The sequence below is a fragment of the Entelurus aequoreus genome, linkage group LG04, assembly GCF_033978785.1.
Source record: "Entelurus aequoreus isolate RoL-2023_Sb linkage group LG04, RoL_Eaeq_v1.1, whole genome shotgun sequence".
In the NCBI taxonomy this organism is placed as follows: domain Eukaryota; kingdom Metazoa; phylum Chordata; class Actinopteri; order Syngnathiformes; family Syngnathidae; genus Entelurus; species Entelurus aequoreus.
Window position 1 is genome coordinate 16,927,928 of NC_084734.1, and position 18,915 is coordinate 16,946,842.

General features: G+C 39.4%; 1 protein-coding gene across 1 annotated transcript; it reads right to left on the bottom strand.

The window, feature by feature from the left end:
• Positions 1-5,214: 5,214 nt before the first annotated feature.
• On the bottom strand, positions 5,215-14,651 carry si:ch211-175m2.5 (uncharacterized protein LOC568697 homolog). The gene is made up of 5 exons (XM_062044327.1): positions 14,417-14,651; positions 14,164-14,331; positions 12,631-12,730; positions 10,486-10,616; positions 5,215-5,657 (listed from the first exon to the last, which is right to left on the bottom strand). The coding sequence occupies exons 1-5, from the start codon at positions 14,462-14,464 to the stop codon at positions 5,364-5,366; spliced, it is 741 nt and encodes a 246-aa protein (XP_061900311.1). The 5' UTR covers positions 14,465-14,651; the 3' UTR covers positions 5,215-5,363.
• Between the last annotated feature and the right edge of the window lie 4,264 nt (positions 14,652-18,915).

An 18,915-nucleotide genomic window follows, 5' to 3' on the forward strand; every position in this document is an offset into this window, starting at 1 on the left:
ATGGACCCCCACGGGGGCCACACCAACAATAGCAAACACAAATAGAACAGATGCAAAACAAAATCACGAGCTGGCACATGACCCGTAATCCCTCGGGATGAAGTAATCTGAGCGAATATGCATTTGGATTATCAGTCCGCGGAGCTCTAATCTGAAACGCCTCTCCGTCCAGAGTTAGACAAGTCGGGAGGATCACTTTTTTATTTATTTTATTATTCTAACAAGCTTCGAAAGCGTGCTAGCGGCCATTAAGTCTGGAGTTTGTGGTCACGAGTTGACATGCAGTTGAATGAATGAAATCAGTTTACTTCAACCATTTTGTGTGACCAATTTAACAGCACAGATTATACATATTAACAATCGTATATACACACACAAAAAGAAAAAGAATGACCGAAAAAGAAATAGGCTGAAGCCATGGTTTATACACTATATTGCCAAAAATTTGGCCAGCTGCCTTGACTCACATATAACTTGAAGTGCCATCCCATTCCTAACCTGTAGTGCTCAATATGATGTCGGTCCACCTTTTGCAGCTATTACAGCTTCAACTCTTCTGGGAAGGCTGTCCACAAGGTTGCGGGGTGTGTTTATAGGAATTTTCTAGAGATAATGGCTTTTTTGCCGATATCCGATATTGTCCAACTCTTAATTACCGATTCCGATATCAACCGATACCGATATATACAGTCGTGGAATTAACAAATTATTATGCCTAATTTTGTTGTGATGCCCCGCTGGATGCATTAAACCAGTGGTCCCCAACCACCGGGCCGCACAAGAAGTTAAAAAAAAAAAAAAAAAATTTTTTTTTTTTTTTTTAATTAAATCAACATAAAAAACACAATATATACATTATATATCAATATGAATCAATACAGTCTGCAGGGATACAGTCCGTAAGCACACATGATTGTATTTCTTGATGACAAAAAAAATAAAAAAAAATAAAAAAAAGGTTTTACTACCCCACCCCACCCAAAAAGGTTGGGGACCACTGCATTAAACCATGTAACAAGGTTTTCCAAAATAAATCAACTCAAGTTATGGAAAAAAAATGCCAACATGGCACTGCCATATTTATTATTGAAGTCACAAAGTGCATTATCTTTTTTAACATGCCTCAAAACAGCAGCTTGGAATTTGGGACATGCTCTCCCTGAGAGAGCATGAGGAGGTTGAGGTGGGCGGGCTTGGGTGGGCGGGGTTGAGGTGGGACGGGGGTAGGGGGTAGCGGGGGGTGTATATTGTAGTGTCCCGGAAGAGTTAGTGCTGCAAGGGGTTCTTGGTATTTGTTCTGTTGTGTTTATGTTGTGTTACGGTGCGGATGTTCTCCCGAAATGTGTTTGTCATTCTTGTTTGTTGTGGGTTCACAGTGTGGCGCATATTTGTAACAGTGTTAAAGTTGTTTATACGGTCACCCTCAGTGTGACCTGTATGGCTGTTGACCAAGTATGCCTTGCATTCACTTGTGTGTGTGAAAAGCCGTAGATATTATGTGACTGGGCCGGCCCGCAAAGGCAGTGCCTTTAAGGTTTATTGGCGCTCTGTACTTCTCTCTACATCCGTGTACACAGTGGTGTTTTAAAAAGTCATAAAACCGATACGATAATTTTGAAACCGATACCAATAATTTCCAATATTACATTTTAAAGCATTTATTGGCCGATAATATCAGACATCCCTAGAATTTTCCACCATTCTGTCAGGTTCAAACACTGATGACATCTATTAAACAAGACAAGAAGCAAATAATTAAACAGAGACAGAATTAAATTTGGCTCAATTTGAGGAGAGACGCCTGGACACTGTACCCTTTCAGCACACTCTGGCAAAAGATTGTACGCCACCTCTTTTATTTGGACTTTCCCTGACTACATGGCAACAGCTGTTTCTAAGGGGCGTGGGTCGTAAACAGCCATCGCCTTTGGTTACAGAACAGTTCAAAAGAAAAAGTCGTAAACAGTTCGCAGAAAAGGTCGTTAAACAGTTCAAAGAAGCGGTGCCCGGAGGGGAGTCTGGTCCTGCTTCCTCTTCGCTTTTGTAGTTCTTGGGTCAAGACAATATCCTTCTGTTGATTACAATACATGAAAGAAACAGAACACCTTCATGTTGCTTCCCCCCCTACACAGTGGAGTTTTACAAGCCTTCTTCTTGGTAGGTTCAAAGACAGCTTTTGTCTTCTCGCCGGGAACTCACTTCAACACAAAGTATTGTGATAACTTATATACAATTATTAAGACAATTCTTCCAAAAGCGCATTGGTGAGGTCACACACTAATGTTGATCGAGAAGGCCTGGCTCTCAGTCTCCGTTGTAATTCATCCAAAAGGTGTTATATCGGGTTCAGGTCAGGACTCTGTGCAGGCCAGTCAAGTTGATCCACACCAGACTCTGTCATCCGTGTCTCTATGGACCTTATTTTGTGCACAGTCATGTTGGAAGAGGAAGGGGCCCGCTCCAAACTGTTCCCACAAGGTTGGGAGCATGGAATTGTCCAACATGTTTTGGTATCCTGGAGCATTCAAAGTTCCTTTCACTGGAACTAAGGGGCCAAGCCCAACTCCTGAAAAACAACCCCACACCATAATTGCTCCTCCACCAAATTTCACACTCGGCACAATGCAGTCCCAAATTTCCTGTTCTCCTGGCAACCTCCAAACCCAGACTCGTCCATCAGATTTCCAGATGGAAAAGTGTGATTCATCACTCCAGAGAAGGCGTCTCTACTGCTCTAGAGTCCAGTGGCGACGTGCTTTACACCACTGCATCCCACACTTTGCATTGGACTTGGTAATGTATGGCTTAGATGCAGCTGCCCGGCCATGGAAACCCATTCCATGAAGCGCTCTGCGTACTGTACGTGGGCTAATTGGAAGGTCACATGAAGTTTGGAGCTCTGTAGCAACCGACCTCTTTGCACTATGCGCTTCAGCATCCGCTGACCCCTCTCTGTCAGTTTACGTGGCCTACCACTTGGTGGCTGAGTTGCTGTTGTTCCCAAACTCTTCCATTTTCTTATAATAAAGCCGACAGTTGACTTTGGAGTATTTAGGAGCAAGGACATTTCACCACTGGTTTTGTTGCACTTCCTTCAAGTCTTCTCCTGAACAATATACATGTGTATCATCTGCAGACATAATACATTTAAATTTAATTTATTCATGTTGTTCCCTTAATGCGGGGGGTGGGGGGGGGGGGGGGTCTGCAACATGTGGCTCTATAGCACAAACCTCCCTAATTGTTAGAAATCCCACTGTATTAAACATGCTTCACTGATTAATGTATTTGGCGAGCGTCATTTTGTCCGACTAATTTTGGTGCTCCTTGAACTCACCGTAGTTTGTTTACATGTATAACTTTCTTCAACAATGCCAGAGAAGTAAATAAACAAGTAGGTTAATAATTCAATCTACTTGTTTATTTATGGTTAATATCACTTCTGTTAAAAATGTAATAATCATTTATTCTTCTGTTGTTTGATACTTTACATTAGTTTTGGATGATACCACACATTTAGGTATCGATCCGATACCAAGTAGTTACAGGATCATACATTGGTCATATTCAAAGTCCTCATGTGTCCAGGGACATATTTCCTGAGTTCATAAATAATAAAAAATGACCAAAGATTTTTTTGAGATAATAAAAAATATCAATGTAACCATTGTAGTATCGACTCTTTATGGTTTTTGTAATTGGTATTGGTACAGTTGATGTCTGTATAAATCCAATCATGGCATTTGTTTACATTGAGGAGTGCTAGCTTGTTGTTAGCGGTGAACAGGCTAATTGTGAACAGGTGGGTGCCATGATTGGGTATAAAAGCAGCTTCTGTGAAATGCTCAGTCATTCACAAACAAGGATGGGGCGAGGGTCACCACTTGGTCTACAAATGCGGGAGCAAATTGTTGAACAGTTTAAGAACCAGCTGTTGCAAGGAATTTAGGGATTTCACCATCTACGGTCCGTAATATCAAAAAGTTTAGAGAATCTATAAAAAATCACTGCACGTAAGCCATGGACCTTCGATCCCTCAGGCGCTACTGCATCAAAAGCGACATCAGTGTGTAAAGGATATCACCATTTGGGCTCATGAACACTTCATTAAACCACTGTCAGTAACTACAGTTGGTCGCTATATCTGTAAGTGCAAGTTAAAACTCTACTACGCAAAGCCAAAGCCATTTATCAACAACACCCAGAAACGCCGCCAACTTTGCTCATCTAAGATGGACTGATGCAAAGTGCAAAAGTGTTCTGTGGTCTGACGAGTCCACATTTCAAATTGTTTTTGGAAACTGTGGACGTCGTGTCCTCCGGACCAAAGAGGAAAAGAACCATCCGGATTGTTATAGGCGCAAAGTTGAAAAGCAAGCATCTGTGATGGTATGGGGGTGAATTTGTGCCCAAGACATGGGTAACTTACACATCTGTGAAGGCACCATTAATGCTGAAAGGTACATACAGGTTTTGGAGCAACATATGTTGCCATCCAAGCAACGTTACCATGGACGCCCCTGCTTATTTCAGCAGGACAATGCCAAGCCACGTGTTACAACAGCGTGGCTTCATAGTAAAAGAATGTGGGTACTAGACTGGCCTGCCTGTAGTCCAGACCTGTCTCCCATTGAAAATGTGTGGTGCATTATGAAGCCTAAAATACCACAACAGAGACCCCCGGACTGTTGAACAACTTAAGCTGTACATCAAGCAAGAATGGGAAAGAATTCCACCCGAAAAGCTTCACAAATGTGTCTCCTCAGTTCCCAAACGTTTACTGAGTGTTGTTAAAAGGAAAGGCCATGTAACACAGTGGTAAAAATGCCGCCGTGACAACTTTTTTGCAATGTGTTGCTGCCATTAAATTCTAAGTTAATGATTATTTGCAAAAAAAAATAAGTTTCTCAGTTGGAACGTTAAGTATCTTGTCTCTGCAGTCTATTCAATTGAATATAAGTTGAAAAGGATTTGCAAATAATACCTGGGATTTATATAGCGCTTTTCAAATCATTGTATTCTGTTTTTATTTACCATTTACACAACGTGCCAACTTCACTGGTTTTGGGTTTTGTACCTTTCACTTTGTATCAGTGAAGTTATTTTTTTTTTACGTTGGGGCTTCACATGACAGGAGTGTGGTGCTCTGGCTCCCTCTAGTGTTGACAAAGTTAAACAACAGTGGATGAAGATCAAAGACGGAAACAGCAATACTGGTAAAACCTTTTTATTATTAATTTATTTTAAATGTAGACTTTTGTAGGCAGAATAAACAATACATGTAAGGGTTTTTCATCCTAATTTAAACAGTATTTGAGTTTTAGAAAGGAGGCCAAGGTGAGAATGGCAGCAGTTCTTTCATGTCACTTGTTGCCATCTTTGCCCGCCTTGTGGTTGCTCTTGTCTCGCGGTACACGCCCCATGTTGTAAAACTCCATGTTGGGCCGCATGTCAGTGAGGTGGGCGAGCCGGTTCGACATGGCGAAGAAGGCGGCGATGGCGGCGATGTCCCAGGCGTCCTCGCGGTCGAAGCCCGCGTCCTCCAAGGACTTAAAGTGCTGCTCGGTGATGGTGTCGGCGCGGCACACGGCCAGGGCGAAGTCCAGCATGGCGCGCTCTCTGGGTCCCAGCGCCGCGTTCTCGTAGTTGATGGCCACCTGGGTGAGGGCGGTCATGAAGATATTGTCATCTCTAGAAATAAGCGTGTCACGCGACAACTGCTGAAAGAAATCAAACTGAACAGACTAGTTTTACGTTCGAATTCCACAAGAGGATTAAGTTGTGGGAGAGTCAGACAGGAAGTACACACTTTAGCACAATCCTCACATTCCAGCAACTCCTTTTATTGAAGTTCATCTTCTTAACTAGAAGAGGCAATTCCTGAAGGAATTGCGTGTGAATGTTCCAATGCTGAAGTTGAACTGAAATGCTGACAGAATGTAGTATGAATGTAAGAATAGTTGGAATGGTTTGAATGTGGAAGAGTTTGGATTTCTAGGAAAACCAGAATTTGGTTTGAATGTCTAGGATGAGTTTAAGGTGGAATGGTTTGAATCGATTGAAAATGTGGGAATTGTGGAAGTTTGAAAAATGGCTAATTCATATTGAATGGGGGGAAAAAAAAGGAATTATGGGAAATCTGGGAATTTTTTTTAGAATTGTTGAAGTAGAGCACAGAATTCCTGAATGGTTTGAATAAAATTAAAAATGTGGGAATTGTGGAACTTTTAAGAATTTCCCATTGATTTCAATGGGAATTTCCAAAAAAATTGGGAATTTTGGGAAAAGCGGGAATTTTTTTGGAAATGGTAAAAAAAAACAAACTTGAATGGTCTGAATGGGTTGAAATGGTTGGTGTTGGAATTTTTCAAATCTGTCGAGAAATGTTGAAGTAGTGACACCTTGAATTGAGAAATGGTGTTAAGGAATTCCTGGAATTTCGGGAATTACCAGGATTTTTTCCAGTTCAAAAAACAACTTTGTTTTTTGTCCTGATTAAGAGGAATGATTTGACGTTCAAACGGTTGAAGTGGGTTGAAAAATGTGGGAGTAGTCGCCAGAAAAAAGGGTGGAAATACGGCTTTGGAAAACCAGAAATTCTGGAAAATCCTGGAATTATTTTGAACTTGGAAATAGGGTAGTTTCAATTTCCAGGATGGTGGAATATGTTGAAGGTGGAATGGTTTGAATTGATTGAAAAATGTGAGAATTGTGGAAGTTTGAAAAATGGCCAATTCATTTTGAATGAGGAAAATGGGAAAAAAATAATAATAATAATAATTTTGGGAAATCCGGGAATTTTTTATAGAGTTGTTGAAGTAGAGCACACAATTCCTGAATGGTTTGAATAAGATGAAAAATGTGGGAATTGTGGAACTTTGAAGAATTCTCCATTGATTTCAATGGGAATTTCCAAAAAATTGGGGAATTTTGGGGAAAATGGTAAAAAAACAAACTTGAATGGTCTGAATGAGTTGAAATGGTTGGTGTTGGAATTTTTCAAATCGGTCGAGAAATGTTGAAGTATTAACACGTTGAATTGACAAATGGTGTTACGGAATTCCTGGAATTTCGGGAATTTTTCCAGTCCAAAAAACAACTTGTTTTTTGTCCTGATTAAGAGGAATGATTTGACGTTGAAACGGTTGAAGTGGGTTGAAAAAGTGGGAGGAGTAGTCGCCAGAAAAAAGGGTGGAAATACGACTTTGGAAAACCAGGAATTCTGGAAAATCCTGGAATTATTTTGAACTTGGAAATAGGGTAGTTTGAATTTCCAGGATGGTGGAATATGTTGAAGGTGGAATGGTTTGAATCGATTGAAAAATGTGGAAGTTTGAAAAATGGCCAATTCATTTTGAATGAGGAAAATGGAAAAAAAAAAAAAAAAGAATTTTGGGAAATCCGGGAATTTTTTATAGAGTTGTTGAAGTAGAGCACACAATTCCTGAATGGTTTGAATAAGATGAAAAATGTGGGAATTGTGGAACTTTGAAGAATTCTCCATTGATTTCAATGGGAATTTCCAAAAAAATTGGGAATTTTGGGAAAAGCGGGAATTTTTTTGAAAATGGTAAAAAAAAAAAACTTGAATGGTCTGAATGGGTTGAAATGGTTGGTGTTGGAATTTTTCAAATCTGTCGAGAAATGTTGAAGTAGTGACACCTTGAATTGAGAAATGGTGTTACGGAATTCCTGGAATTTCGGGAATTACCGGGATTTTTTCCAGTTCAAAAAACAACTTTGTTTTTTGTCCTGATTAAGAGGAATGATTTGACGTTCAAACGGTTGAAGTGGGTTGAAAAATGTGGGAGTAGTCGCCAGAAAAAAGGGTGGAAATACGGCTTTGGAAAACCAGAAATTCTGGAAAATCCTGGAATTATTTTGAACTTGGAAATAGGGTAGTTTCAATTTCCAGGATGGTGGAATATGTTGAAGGTGGAATGGTTTGAATCGATTGAAAAATGTGGGAATTGTGGAAGTTTGAAAAATGGCCAATTAATTTTGAATGAGGAAAATGGAAAAAATAAAAATAAAAAATGAATTTTGGGAAATCCGGGAATTTTTTATAGAGTTGTTGAAGTAGAGCACACAATTCCTGAATGGTTTGAATAAGATGAAAAATGTGGGAATTGTGGAACTTTGAAGAATTCTCCATTGATTTCAATGGGAATTTCCAAAAAATTGGGGAATTTCAGGAAAAGTGGGAATTTTGGGGAAAATGGTAAAAAAACAAACTTGAATGGTCTGAATGAGTTGAAATGGTTGGTGTTGGAATTTTTCAAATCGGTCGAGAAATGTTGAAGTATTAACACGTTGAATTGACAAATGGTGTTACGGAATTCCTGGAATTTCGGGAATTACCGGGAATTTTTCCACTTCAAAAAACAACTTTGTTTTTTGTCCTGATTAAGAGGAATGATTTGACGTTGAAACGGTTGAAGTAGGTTGAAAAATGTGGGAGGAGTAGTCGCCAGAAAAAAGGGTGGAAATACGGCTTTGGAAAACCAGGAATTCTGGAAAATCCTGGAATTATTTTGAACTTGGAAATAGGGTAGTTTGAATTTCCAGGATGGTGGAATATGTTGAAGGTGGAATGGTTTGAATCGATTGAAAAATGTGGGAATTGTGGAAGTTTGAAAAATGGCCAATTCATTTTGAATGAGGAAAATGGAAAAAAAAAATTGAATTTTGGTAAATCCGGGAATATTTTTTTAGAGTTGTTGTAGTTGAGCACACAATTCCTGAATGGTTTGAATAAGATGACAAATTTGGGAATTGTGGAAGTTTGAAAAATGGCCAATTCATTTTGAATGAGAAAAATGGAAAAAAAAAAAAAAATAGAATTTTGGTAAATCCGGGATTTTTTTTTTTTTAGAGTTGTTGTAGTTGAGCACACAATTCCTGAATGGTTTGAATAAGATGAAAAATGTGGGAATTGGGGAACTTTGAAGAATTTCCCATTGATTTCAATGGGAATTTCCAAAAAATTGGGGAATTTCGGGAAAAGTGGGAATTTTGGGGAAAATGGTAAAAAAAAAAAAAAAAACTTGAATGGCCTGAATGAGTTGAAATGGTTGGTGTTGGAATTTTTCAAATCGGTCGAGAAATGTTGAAGTAGTGACACGTTGAATTGAGAAATGGTATTACGGAATTCCTGGAATTTCGGGAAAACCGGGAATTTTTCCAGTTCAAAAAACAACGTTGTTTTTTGTCCTGATTAAAAGGACTGGTTTGACGGTGGAACGGTTGAAGTGGGTTGAAAAATGTGCGAGGAGTAGTCGCCAGAAAAAAGGGTGGAAATACGGCTTTGGAAAACCAGGAATTCTGGAAAATCCTGGAATTTTTTTTGAACTTGTAAAAAAGGTAGATTGAATTTCCAGGATGGTGGAACGTGTTGAAGATGGAATTGTTTGAATCGTTTGAAAAATTTGGAAATGGGGAAAGTTTTAAAAATGGCCAATTCATTTTGAATGGGAAAAATGTCCCGGAAAACCTGGAATTCTGGGAAATCTGGGAATTTGTCAAGGGACAGCCCACGATTCCCAAATAGGCTGAACGGTTAGAAGTTGGAACGGTTTGAAAATGTGGAAGGTAGAGCGCGCAAAATCTGGAGAAGAAGAAATTTTAATATTAGATTCATAAGCACTTTTCTCGACACGCAAAGCACTTTGCAGTGAGAACTGACAACCCATCAACGGCAGTGACCAGGATGGCAGAAGCTGGATTCGTACCAGAAAGTTGTATCTTATGTCCGCAAGTAAACTCTGTGCTTTACCTTAAAGGGTTGGAATGTGGGAGTATGGCATACTCCCTTTTTACCTTATCAGTATTAGAACAATGAGGCTGTATTCCTTTCTGGGCAGGGTGGGGGCTGTTTTCGTATTCAATAAGTTGTCTCTTCCAGTTTGATTTTCAGACCGCTTCTAGATGCCGCTATTAACGGACTGTAGGACTGGTCTCCTAAAGCTTTAGTAAAACTTGATAATATTCCTATTCTGTCTTGATGGTCCTTCTTACTCTGCATATATGTCATCTGAAAGAATTTGGGATTGACCAGTGATTTGTATTCCCTGAGAGGAAGACTAGTCCGACGCAACACTAGTTAGCAACTAACATCCATCCGCAGTCGGCAGTGTTTTAGCTACTTCTAAATCACTAATCCTCGCCTCCATGGCGACAAATAAAGTGAGTTTCTTACAAGTATCACTGGAGGACGAGGAATAGCTAAACATGCTTCACTACACATCGTAGGAGGATACAATAGCTCACCGGCGTCACAATGTAAACAAATGCCATGGGGTGGATCTACACCTGACATCCACTGTAATGATACCAAGTACAATAGCGTATCTAGTTGATACTACCATTTTTTTAAACGATACCCATCCCTAGTCCCGTTTTGAGAACCACTGCTGTAGATCTGTAGATGAACACACAACTGGATCTAACTTAGCAGACACGGAACGAGAGGCGGGTTCACGTTACCTGGTCTGAAAGTGTGGGGTTCTTGGAGTAGATGCGGTGCAATGCACCATGGGAAACCACACAGTAAAGACACTTGTTGTGCACGCTGGTCGCCACCACAATCAGCTCGCGATCGGCCTTCGTTAATCTGCCTGCAAACACAGGTGTTGAGTTCAGGTTGTGCGGTAAATTCCGAAGCCATAGCAGGAAAATATACTCACTGATTTCGTGCAAAACCCAAAACCAGTGAAGTTGTCACGTTGTGTAAATGGTAAATAAAAACAGAATACAATGATTTGCGTTAAATCACCAAAAATGATTCCCGGGCACGGCTACGCTGCTGCCCACTGCTCCCCTCACCTCCCAGGAGGTGATCAAGGGGATGGGTCAAATGCAGAGGACAAATTTCACCACACCTAGTGTGTGTGTGACAATCATTGGTACTTTAACTTTAACTTAACTTAAATTATTTTCAACTTATATTCAATTGAATAGACTGCAAAGACAAGATATTTAACGTTCGAACTGGTAAACTTGGTTATTTTTTGCAAATATCAGCTCATTTTGAATGTGATGCCTGCAACATGTTTCAAAAAAGCTGTCACAAGTGGCAAAAAAGACTGAGAAAGTTGAGGAATGCTCATCAAACACTTATTTGGAACATCCCACAGGTGAACAGGCTAATTGGGAACAGGTGGATGCCATGATTGGGTATAAAAGCAGCTTCCATGAAATGCTCAGTCGTTCACAAACAAGGACGGGACGAGGGTCACCACTTTGTCAACAAATGCGTGAGCAAAATGTCCAACAGTTTAAGAACAACATTTCTCAACCAGCTATTGCAAGGAATTTGGGGATTTCACCATCTACGGTCTGTAATATCATCAAACGGTTCAGAGAATCTGGAGACTAACATTCTAACATTGAATGCCCGTGAACTTGGATCCCTCAGGCGGTACTGCATCAAAAAGCGACATCAGTGTGAAAGGATATCACCACATGGGCTCAGTAACACTTCAGAAAACCACTGTCAGTAACTACAGTTCATCGATACATCTGTAAGTGCAAGTTAAAACTCTACTATGCAAAGCGAAAGCAATTTATCAACAACACCCAGAAACGCCGCCGGCTTTGCTGGGCCCGAGCTCATCTAAGATGGACTGATGCCAAATGTAAAAGTGTTCTGTGGTCTGACGAGTCCACATTTCAAATTGTTTTTGGAAACTATGTACGTCCTCCTGAACAAAGAGGAAAAGAACCATCCGGATTGTTATAGGCACAAAGTTCAAAAGCCAGCATCTGTGATGGTATGGGGGTGTATTAGTGCCCAAGGCATGGGTAACTTACACATCTGTGAAGGCACCATTAAAGCTGAAAAGTACATACCGGTACAGGTTTTGGAGCAACATATGTTGCCATCCAAGCAACGTTATCATGGTCGCCCCTGCTTATTTCAGCAAGACAATGCCAAGCCACGTGTTACATCAACGTGGCTTCATAGTAAAAGAGTGCGGGTACTAGACTGGCCTGCCTGTAGTCCAGACCTGTCTCCCATTGAAAATGTGTGGCGCGTTATGAAGCCTAAAATAGCACAACGGAGACCCCAGACTGTTGAACAACTTAAACTGTACATTAAGCAAGAATGCAAAAGAATTCCACCTGAAAAGCTTCAAAAATGTGTCTCCTCAGTTCCCAAACGTTTACTGAGTGTTGTTAAAAGGAAAGGCCATGTAACACAGTGGTAAAAATGCCACTGTGCCAACTGTTTTGCAATGTGTTGCTGCCATTAAATTCTAAGTTAATGATTATTTGCAAAAAAAAATTGAGTTTCTCCGTTGGAACATTAAGTATCTTGTCTTTGCAATCTATTCAATTGAATATAAGTTGAAAAGGATTTGCAAATCATTGTATTTTGTTTTTAATTTACCTTTTAGACAACGTGCCAACTTCACTGGTTTTGGGTTTTGTATAATGTTGATATATATGGTGTTATCTATTTTAGTATATTGTCACTGGCTACTTTGTGGTTAGTATGGTTATTATTTTCTATGTTACACGTGTTTGTTTATCCATCTGATTTTTAAAAAAACAACAACTTTCAAAGTACACAAGCAACTAATGCTGCTGTATTTATTGTGCTTGCTCAAATGGAAATAAAACACACACCTGTCTCCTTGTTCATGAGTTCATTGTAGTAGGAGAAGAAGGCTCTAAACTCTGCAGGTCTATGAGAAAGGACTTTGAAGACATTGGGTAGGAAACCTCCCTGTAAACAGATATGTTTAGAGCATGGGTGTCAAACTCTGGCCCCGTGTAATTTCACTTGGCCCTTGTGGCAATATCAAATTAACACTAGAGCTGGCCCGCCGATTATATACAGCGGCGGTGCCGCGGTAACACCGCATTCACCGCTAATTCTCCTACTTGCCAACCCTCCCGGGAGACTCCCAAATGTCAGTGCTCCTCCCGAAAATCATCACGTCCGCTTTTCATCCAGTCCAACGAGTGCTGGCCCAGTCACATAAAATGTGCGGCTTCTCCACGCACACACAAGTGAATGCAATGCATACTTGATCAACAGCGATACAGGTTACACTGAGGGTGACCGTATAAACAACTTTAACACTGTTAGAAATATACGCCACACTGTGAACCCACACCAAACAAGAATGACAAACACATTTCGGGAGAACATCCGCACCGTAACACAACATAAACACAACAGAACAAATACCCAGAATCCTTTGCAGCACTATCTCCTCCGGGACGCTACAAGGTGTGTGTGTGGGGGGCGGGTTTTGGTGGTAGCGGGGGTGTATTTTGTAGCGTCCCGAAAGAGTTAGTACTGCAAAGGGTTTTGGGTATTTTTTCTGTTGTGTTACGGTGCGGTGCGGATGTTCTCCCGAAATGTGTTTGTCATTCTTGTTTGGTGTGGATTCACAGTGTGGCGTATATTTCTAACAGTGTTATAGTTGTTTATACGTCCAACCTCAGTGTAACGTGTATCGCTGTTGATCAAGTCTGCGTTGCATTCACGTGAGTGTGCGTACAGAAGCTGCACATACTGTATCTTGTGACTGGGCAAGCACGTTGTTAGAGTGGATGAAAAGCGGACGTGACGACAGCTTGTAGAGGACGTTAAAGGCAGTCCGGGTGGACTACGAGATATAATGACTGATGAACATCTTCGTTCGATAATGAAGGTTGCCTCAGCTCAAAGCCTGAGCCCCAACATTAATGAACTAGCATCCAAGAAAAGATGCCAGGCTTGGGCACATCAGATTAGATCAGTGTGTTGCAAACTGAGCAGTTTAAAGTCCTGAATGGTTGGTGTATTCATTGTTATTTTATTTTCTAATTTATTAGCCTGTGGAAAAATGTAATGTTGATATTTACCTCAGAAGGCTGCAAATTGAAAAGAGGCATTCAATTTTTATTTAAATTGTATTTGATATGCTATTGATATTTTTTAATTATTATTATTATTATTTGAAACTCGATTTTGCATGTCACTATAAAGTTATATAAGCCTTGCTTGTTCAATATTCAATGCAAAACTTGTTTGGGTCCCTATTAAAAGGTTAATTTGTACAACCTTGGCCAGCGGCTTTGTTCAGTTTTACATTTTGGCCCACTCGGTATTTGAGTTTGACACCCCTAGTTTAGAGCATTAAAAAAAATGCTTGTTTTTGTTGCTACCTTGGACTCCACTTCCTCCATAAGCTCCACTATGTCATAAGGCAGGTCTTTCTTGTACGGCACCGGATAGCGGCTGATGGTCTCCGGGGGATCACTGGAGAAAGGTCTGACCCTGGCCGTCCCCTCGGCCCGCTTGGCCAGGAGCAGGCAACCCCAACGCGAGGACGTCTGCACGGGAAACATGCGTTAGAACAGACATGTAAACGCACCAAACAGACACGTAAACGCACCACGACTTGTTGGGGCAACTCACAAGGTGACGGGACGCCAAAAACAACCTCCGAACAAAGACGCTCGCCATTAGATTTTGTTTAGTATCAGAAGGAGGAAGTTAGCTATTTGTTTTAAATCAGTCTGAACATGAAGTTTTACTTTCATTATCCAATCATAGTGCCGTGTTGGGGTACCGCCTGTGGTGACATACCACGATCGGTCCACGCATGCGTGAAGAAGACGTAATTTCCTGTCAACTTGTTTTACGGTAATCTCTTTTGCGACAGGTCGTTCGAAATACGGTATCCTTTTTCCGATAAGGGTACGCAGCATCGAGCGCTACTGCCTACTGGCGCTGACGAGACGCGGGGCTGCCATCTTGGAGTGGTGATCCGCTCCACTCAGTGCAATTCATTTGGCAGGAGCAATGAACTGTCAGCGCATTTAATTCATCTTACCTCACTGAATACCACTGATTTTCACGCGGTTTTTTGTCATACGTGTAGCTATGATAAATGACACATGTTTTGGCGTGTTCTATTATTCATAGTTTGCTTACCAATATTCTAATATGCTATAAGTGACCAGACGTCCGAGATCAAAACTGGGAAGGGGGCAAAAAACGGTGAGCTATTTTTATGTTCAAGAAACAATATGATTGGGTTATATATACATGCGTATATCCTACATAAACAATGTATGAATACATTAGATATCTATGTATCTTAGGGACCTATAGACTCTGTTGCTGCAGCAGCAGAGAGTTTATTCTGTCTAGACACTTTGTATTGATATTTGGTATTACATTCTTCCCTTAAATGATCATGTTTACAGTGATTGTCTTATATTTATTTTTATGTATGTCGTTCTGGATAAAAGCGTCTGCCAAATACTTGAACATAAACAGATATAAACACCTGAAAGTCTTTATACCCACCCTACACAATCTGGACTGTGGTCCTAAATTTTACCCCTGTTGGCTTTTACAATCTTTATCTTCATCATTTATTTCAACTTTATGTTATTCAAGTATTCATCCATCCTTCCATTTTCTACCGCTTCCTTCGGGGTTGCGGGGGGCACTGGAGCCTATCTCAGCTACAATCGGGCGCAAGGCGGGGTACACCCTGGACAAGTCGCCACCTCATGACATTTTTAAATTTAATTAATTTCATTGACAAGCAATTCTAATATGGTCATACTCTTGTTTGCTAGCGGCTACGATTTCAGTACTATTGAAGATCTTTGCTCCTTCTCAACTCTGTGGTAAATATTATTTTCACAAAATACAACATAGTACGTTAATGTTAAATCTTACTTGTGAAAAGTAATCCCACGATTCCTATTTTCAACAGTCCGCTCATTTGAGCAGGAAAACGCTGAACACCAGTCCTGCATCTTTGTTTTCTACCTGTCAACTGTCAGTTTAGGCTGCTCGCCGGCTCCTCATCACCACTTCAAGATGGCGGCCAAATTTCTCGCGTCACAGCAGCCAATGCTGCCTCTACTTATAAGATGTCTATGTTCCGACCTATTGTGGATCGGTCTAATTTCTCTCCGCGCCTATAGAAGAGATCAAATTTGGTATATTTATAAACGATTCTAACATAGAAATGTTTGTCAACATTATTATGCTCCAGGCAAAAACATTTCTACATAAATGTCGATTTATGAAAGTAAGGCCTACATTTTCTAATTGGCTTAATGGGTTACAATTAATCAAATCTTGGAGAATGATAATAGTACAAAAGCCCTTAAATTGATATCCTTGTTAAAAACATTTAAAGTGATTTAGGTAGCCCTTTTTTCATATTTCTTACTATTATTACTCTATCTGTATTTGCTTTTGTTTTCTTTCTTTGATGTTAAAAGTCCTTTGACTTTTGTGTGAATTATAAATGTATGTTTGTTGTTCAATAAAAAAAAACATTTAAAGTGATTTAGGTAGCCCTTTTTGTCTTCTTTGTTTTCATATTTTTTAGTATTACTCTATCTGTATTTGCTTTTGTTTTATTTCCTTGATGTTGAAAGTGCTTTGACTTTTGTGTGAACTATAAATGCATGTTTGTTGTTCAATTTAAAAAAACAAAACAAGGCATACCTCACTTGCTTTGACCGGGCTCCATTTTATGATACACAACATGACATTTTCTTGGCGGTTTTACTTGTATTTCTGATTGTTTATTGCCTTAAAGGCAACGTTTACAAACATCATGTGGACTACAAGTGCCACTGTGGCACATTGCACAATTGCCGTTTTTCAGGCGGAGAAAGGACTTATTCAACGCTTTGTTTTAAAGATGTGCTATTTGGATTTACACAGTATGAGAAAAATATTTGCAAAGGAATTATACCTTTGCAACCTCATTATACTATTGGCTAACTTTTATATTCATAAATGTAAGTTTCTCGACAACAACAACAAAAAAACTATATAATTTCCCGTCAACTTGTGTTCCGGCAGGTCGTTCGGAATACGGCATAATTTTTCCGACCTATGTGGCTCGGTTTAATTTCTCTCCGCGCCTATAGAAAAGATCACATTTGGTATTTTTGTAAACGATTGTAACATAGAAATGTTTGTCAACATTATTGTATATAAATGTCAATTTATGAAAGTAAGGCCTACATTTTCTAATTGGCTTAATGGGTTACAATTATCAATCAAATCTTGGAGAAGTATAATAGTACAAAAGCCCTTAAACTGATATCCTTGTTAAAAACATTTAAAGTGATTTAGGTAGCCCTTTTTGCCTTCTTTTTTTTCATATTTTTTTGTATTATTACTCTATCTGTTGTAACGACTGGGTCGCATCGTGGTGTTCTCTCAGGGATGCAGACGGCTTCGGACACAGCGTGCAGGTAGGAAAATGATTTATTTAAGCAAATAAATCAGACAGGAAAAACAAAAACGTGCTCATAGCACAGAATACAAAAAAAACAAAGGGACTAGCGTGGAAGCTAGTAAGCAAAAAAGGCATAGCGTGTAAGCTAGCGGGAATCGAAGTTGTCGTTACTTGTTGCATATAAGCAAATTAGCAAGCCAGGCCGAGTGAGGCCCGGGCAAAGACTAAATAGCCCTCTGATTAGCGCTCGGGCAACAGGTGTGCGTCCCGAACGCTAACCAGAGGCAGGTGAGCACAATCTGCCGTCATGGCAACAGAAACAAAAACAAGGTGCTGAAAACACACGTGACACTAAAAAGTAAACAAACTGTGATCCGAGCAGCGGATCCTAACATCTGTATTTGCTTTTGTTTTCTTTCCTTGATGTTGAAAGTGCTTTGACTTTTGTGTGAATTATAAATGTATGTTTGTTGTTCAATGGAAAAAAAACATTTAAAGTGATTTAGGTAGCCCTTTTTGTGTTTTTTTTTTTCATATTTTTTTGTTTTATTACTCTATCTGTATTTGCTTTTGTTTTCTTTCCTTGATGTTGAAAGTGCTTTGACTTTTGTGTGAATTATGTTTGTTGTTCAATAAAGAAAAAACATTTAAAGAGATTTAGGTAGACCTTTTTGTCTTCTTTTTTTCATATTTTTTAGTATTAATACTCTATCTGTATTTGCTTTTGTTTTCTGTCCTTGATGTTGATAGTGCTTTGACTTTTATGTGAATTATAACTGTATGTTTGTTGTTCAATAAAATACATTTAAAAAAAACAAGGCATACCTCACTTTCTTTGACCGGGCTCCATTTTATGATACACGACCCCAAAATGGACAAGCGGTAGAAAATGGATGGATGGATGACATTTTCTTGGAGGTTTTACTTGTATTTCCGATTGTTTATTGCCTAAAAGACTACAAGTCCCACTGTGGCACATTGCACAATTGCCTGTTTTCAGGCGGAGAAAGGACTTATTCAACACTTTGTTTTAAAGACGTGCTATTTGGATTTACACAGTATGAGAAAGACATTTAAAATTAAATTTACCTTTGCAACCCCATTATACTATTGGCTAAGTTTTTTTGTTGTTGTTTTTTAAATTTTATTAACCTTTATTTATAAATTTTGACATTTACAAACAGTTGAGAAATAATAATCAGTCTTTTTTTTTTTTGATTGATTGAAACTTTTATTAGTAGATTGCACAGTTCAGTACATATTCCGTACAATTGACCACTAAATGGTAACACCCGAACAAAGTTTTTCAACTTGTTTAACCACGTAATCAATTCATGGTATGTACAAAAACAGGTCAAAACCGTACAAAACAGCGCCGGGGGGTTGTAAATTCAAAGTAACTAAAATAGAATGCAAAATATTTATTGGCTAAGTTTTATATTCATGAATGTAAATTTCTCAACAACAACAAAAAACTACGTAATTTCCTGTCAATCCGTTTTACGGTAATTCTTTTTGCGACAGGTCGTTCGGAATACGGCATCATTTTTCCGACCTATGTGACTTGGTGTAATTTCTCTCCGCGCCACTAGATGTCGTTTCAGTCTTTAACAAAATGACATAGCAGCAAATATATCACATTTGTCCCTCAAAATGAATCTGTTCTCGTTTTCGAACTGTTCCGGTGAGACAT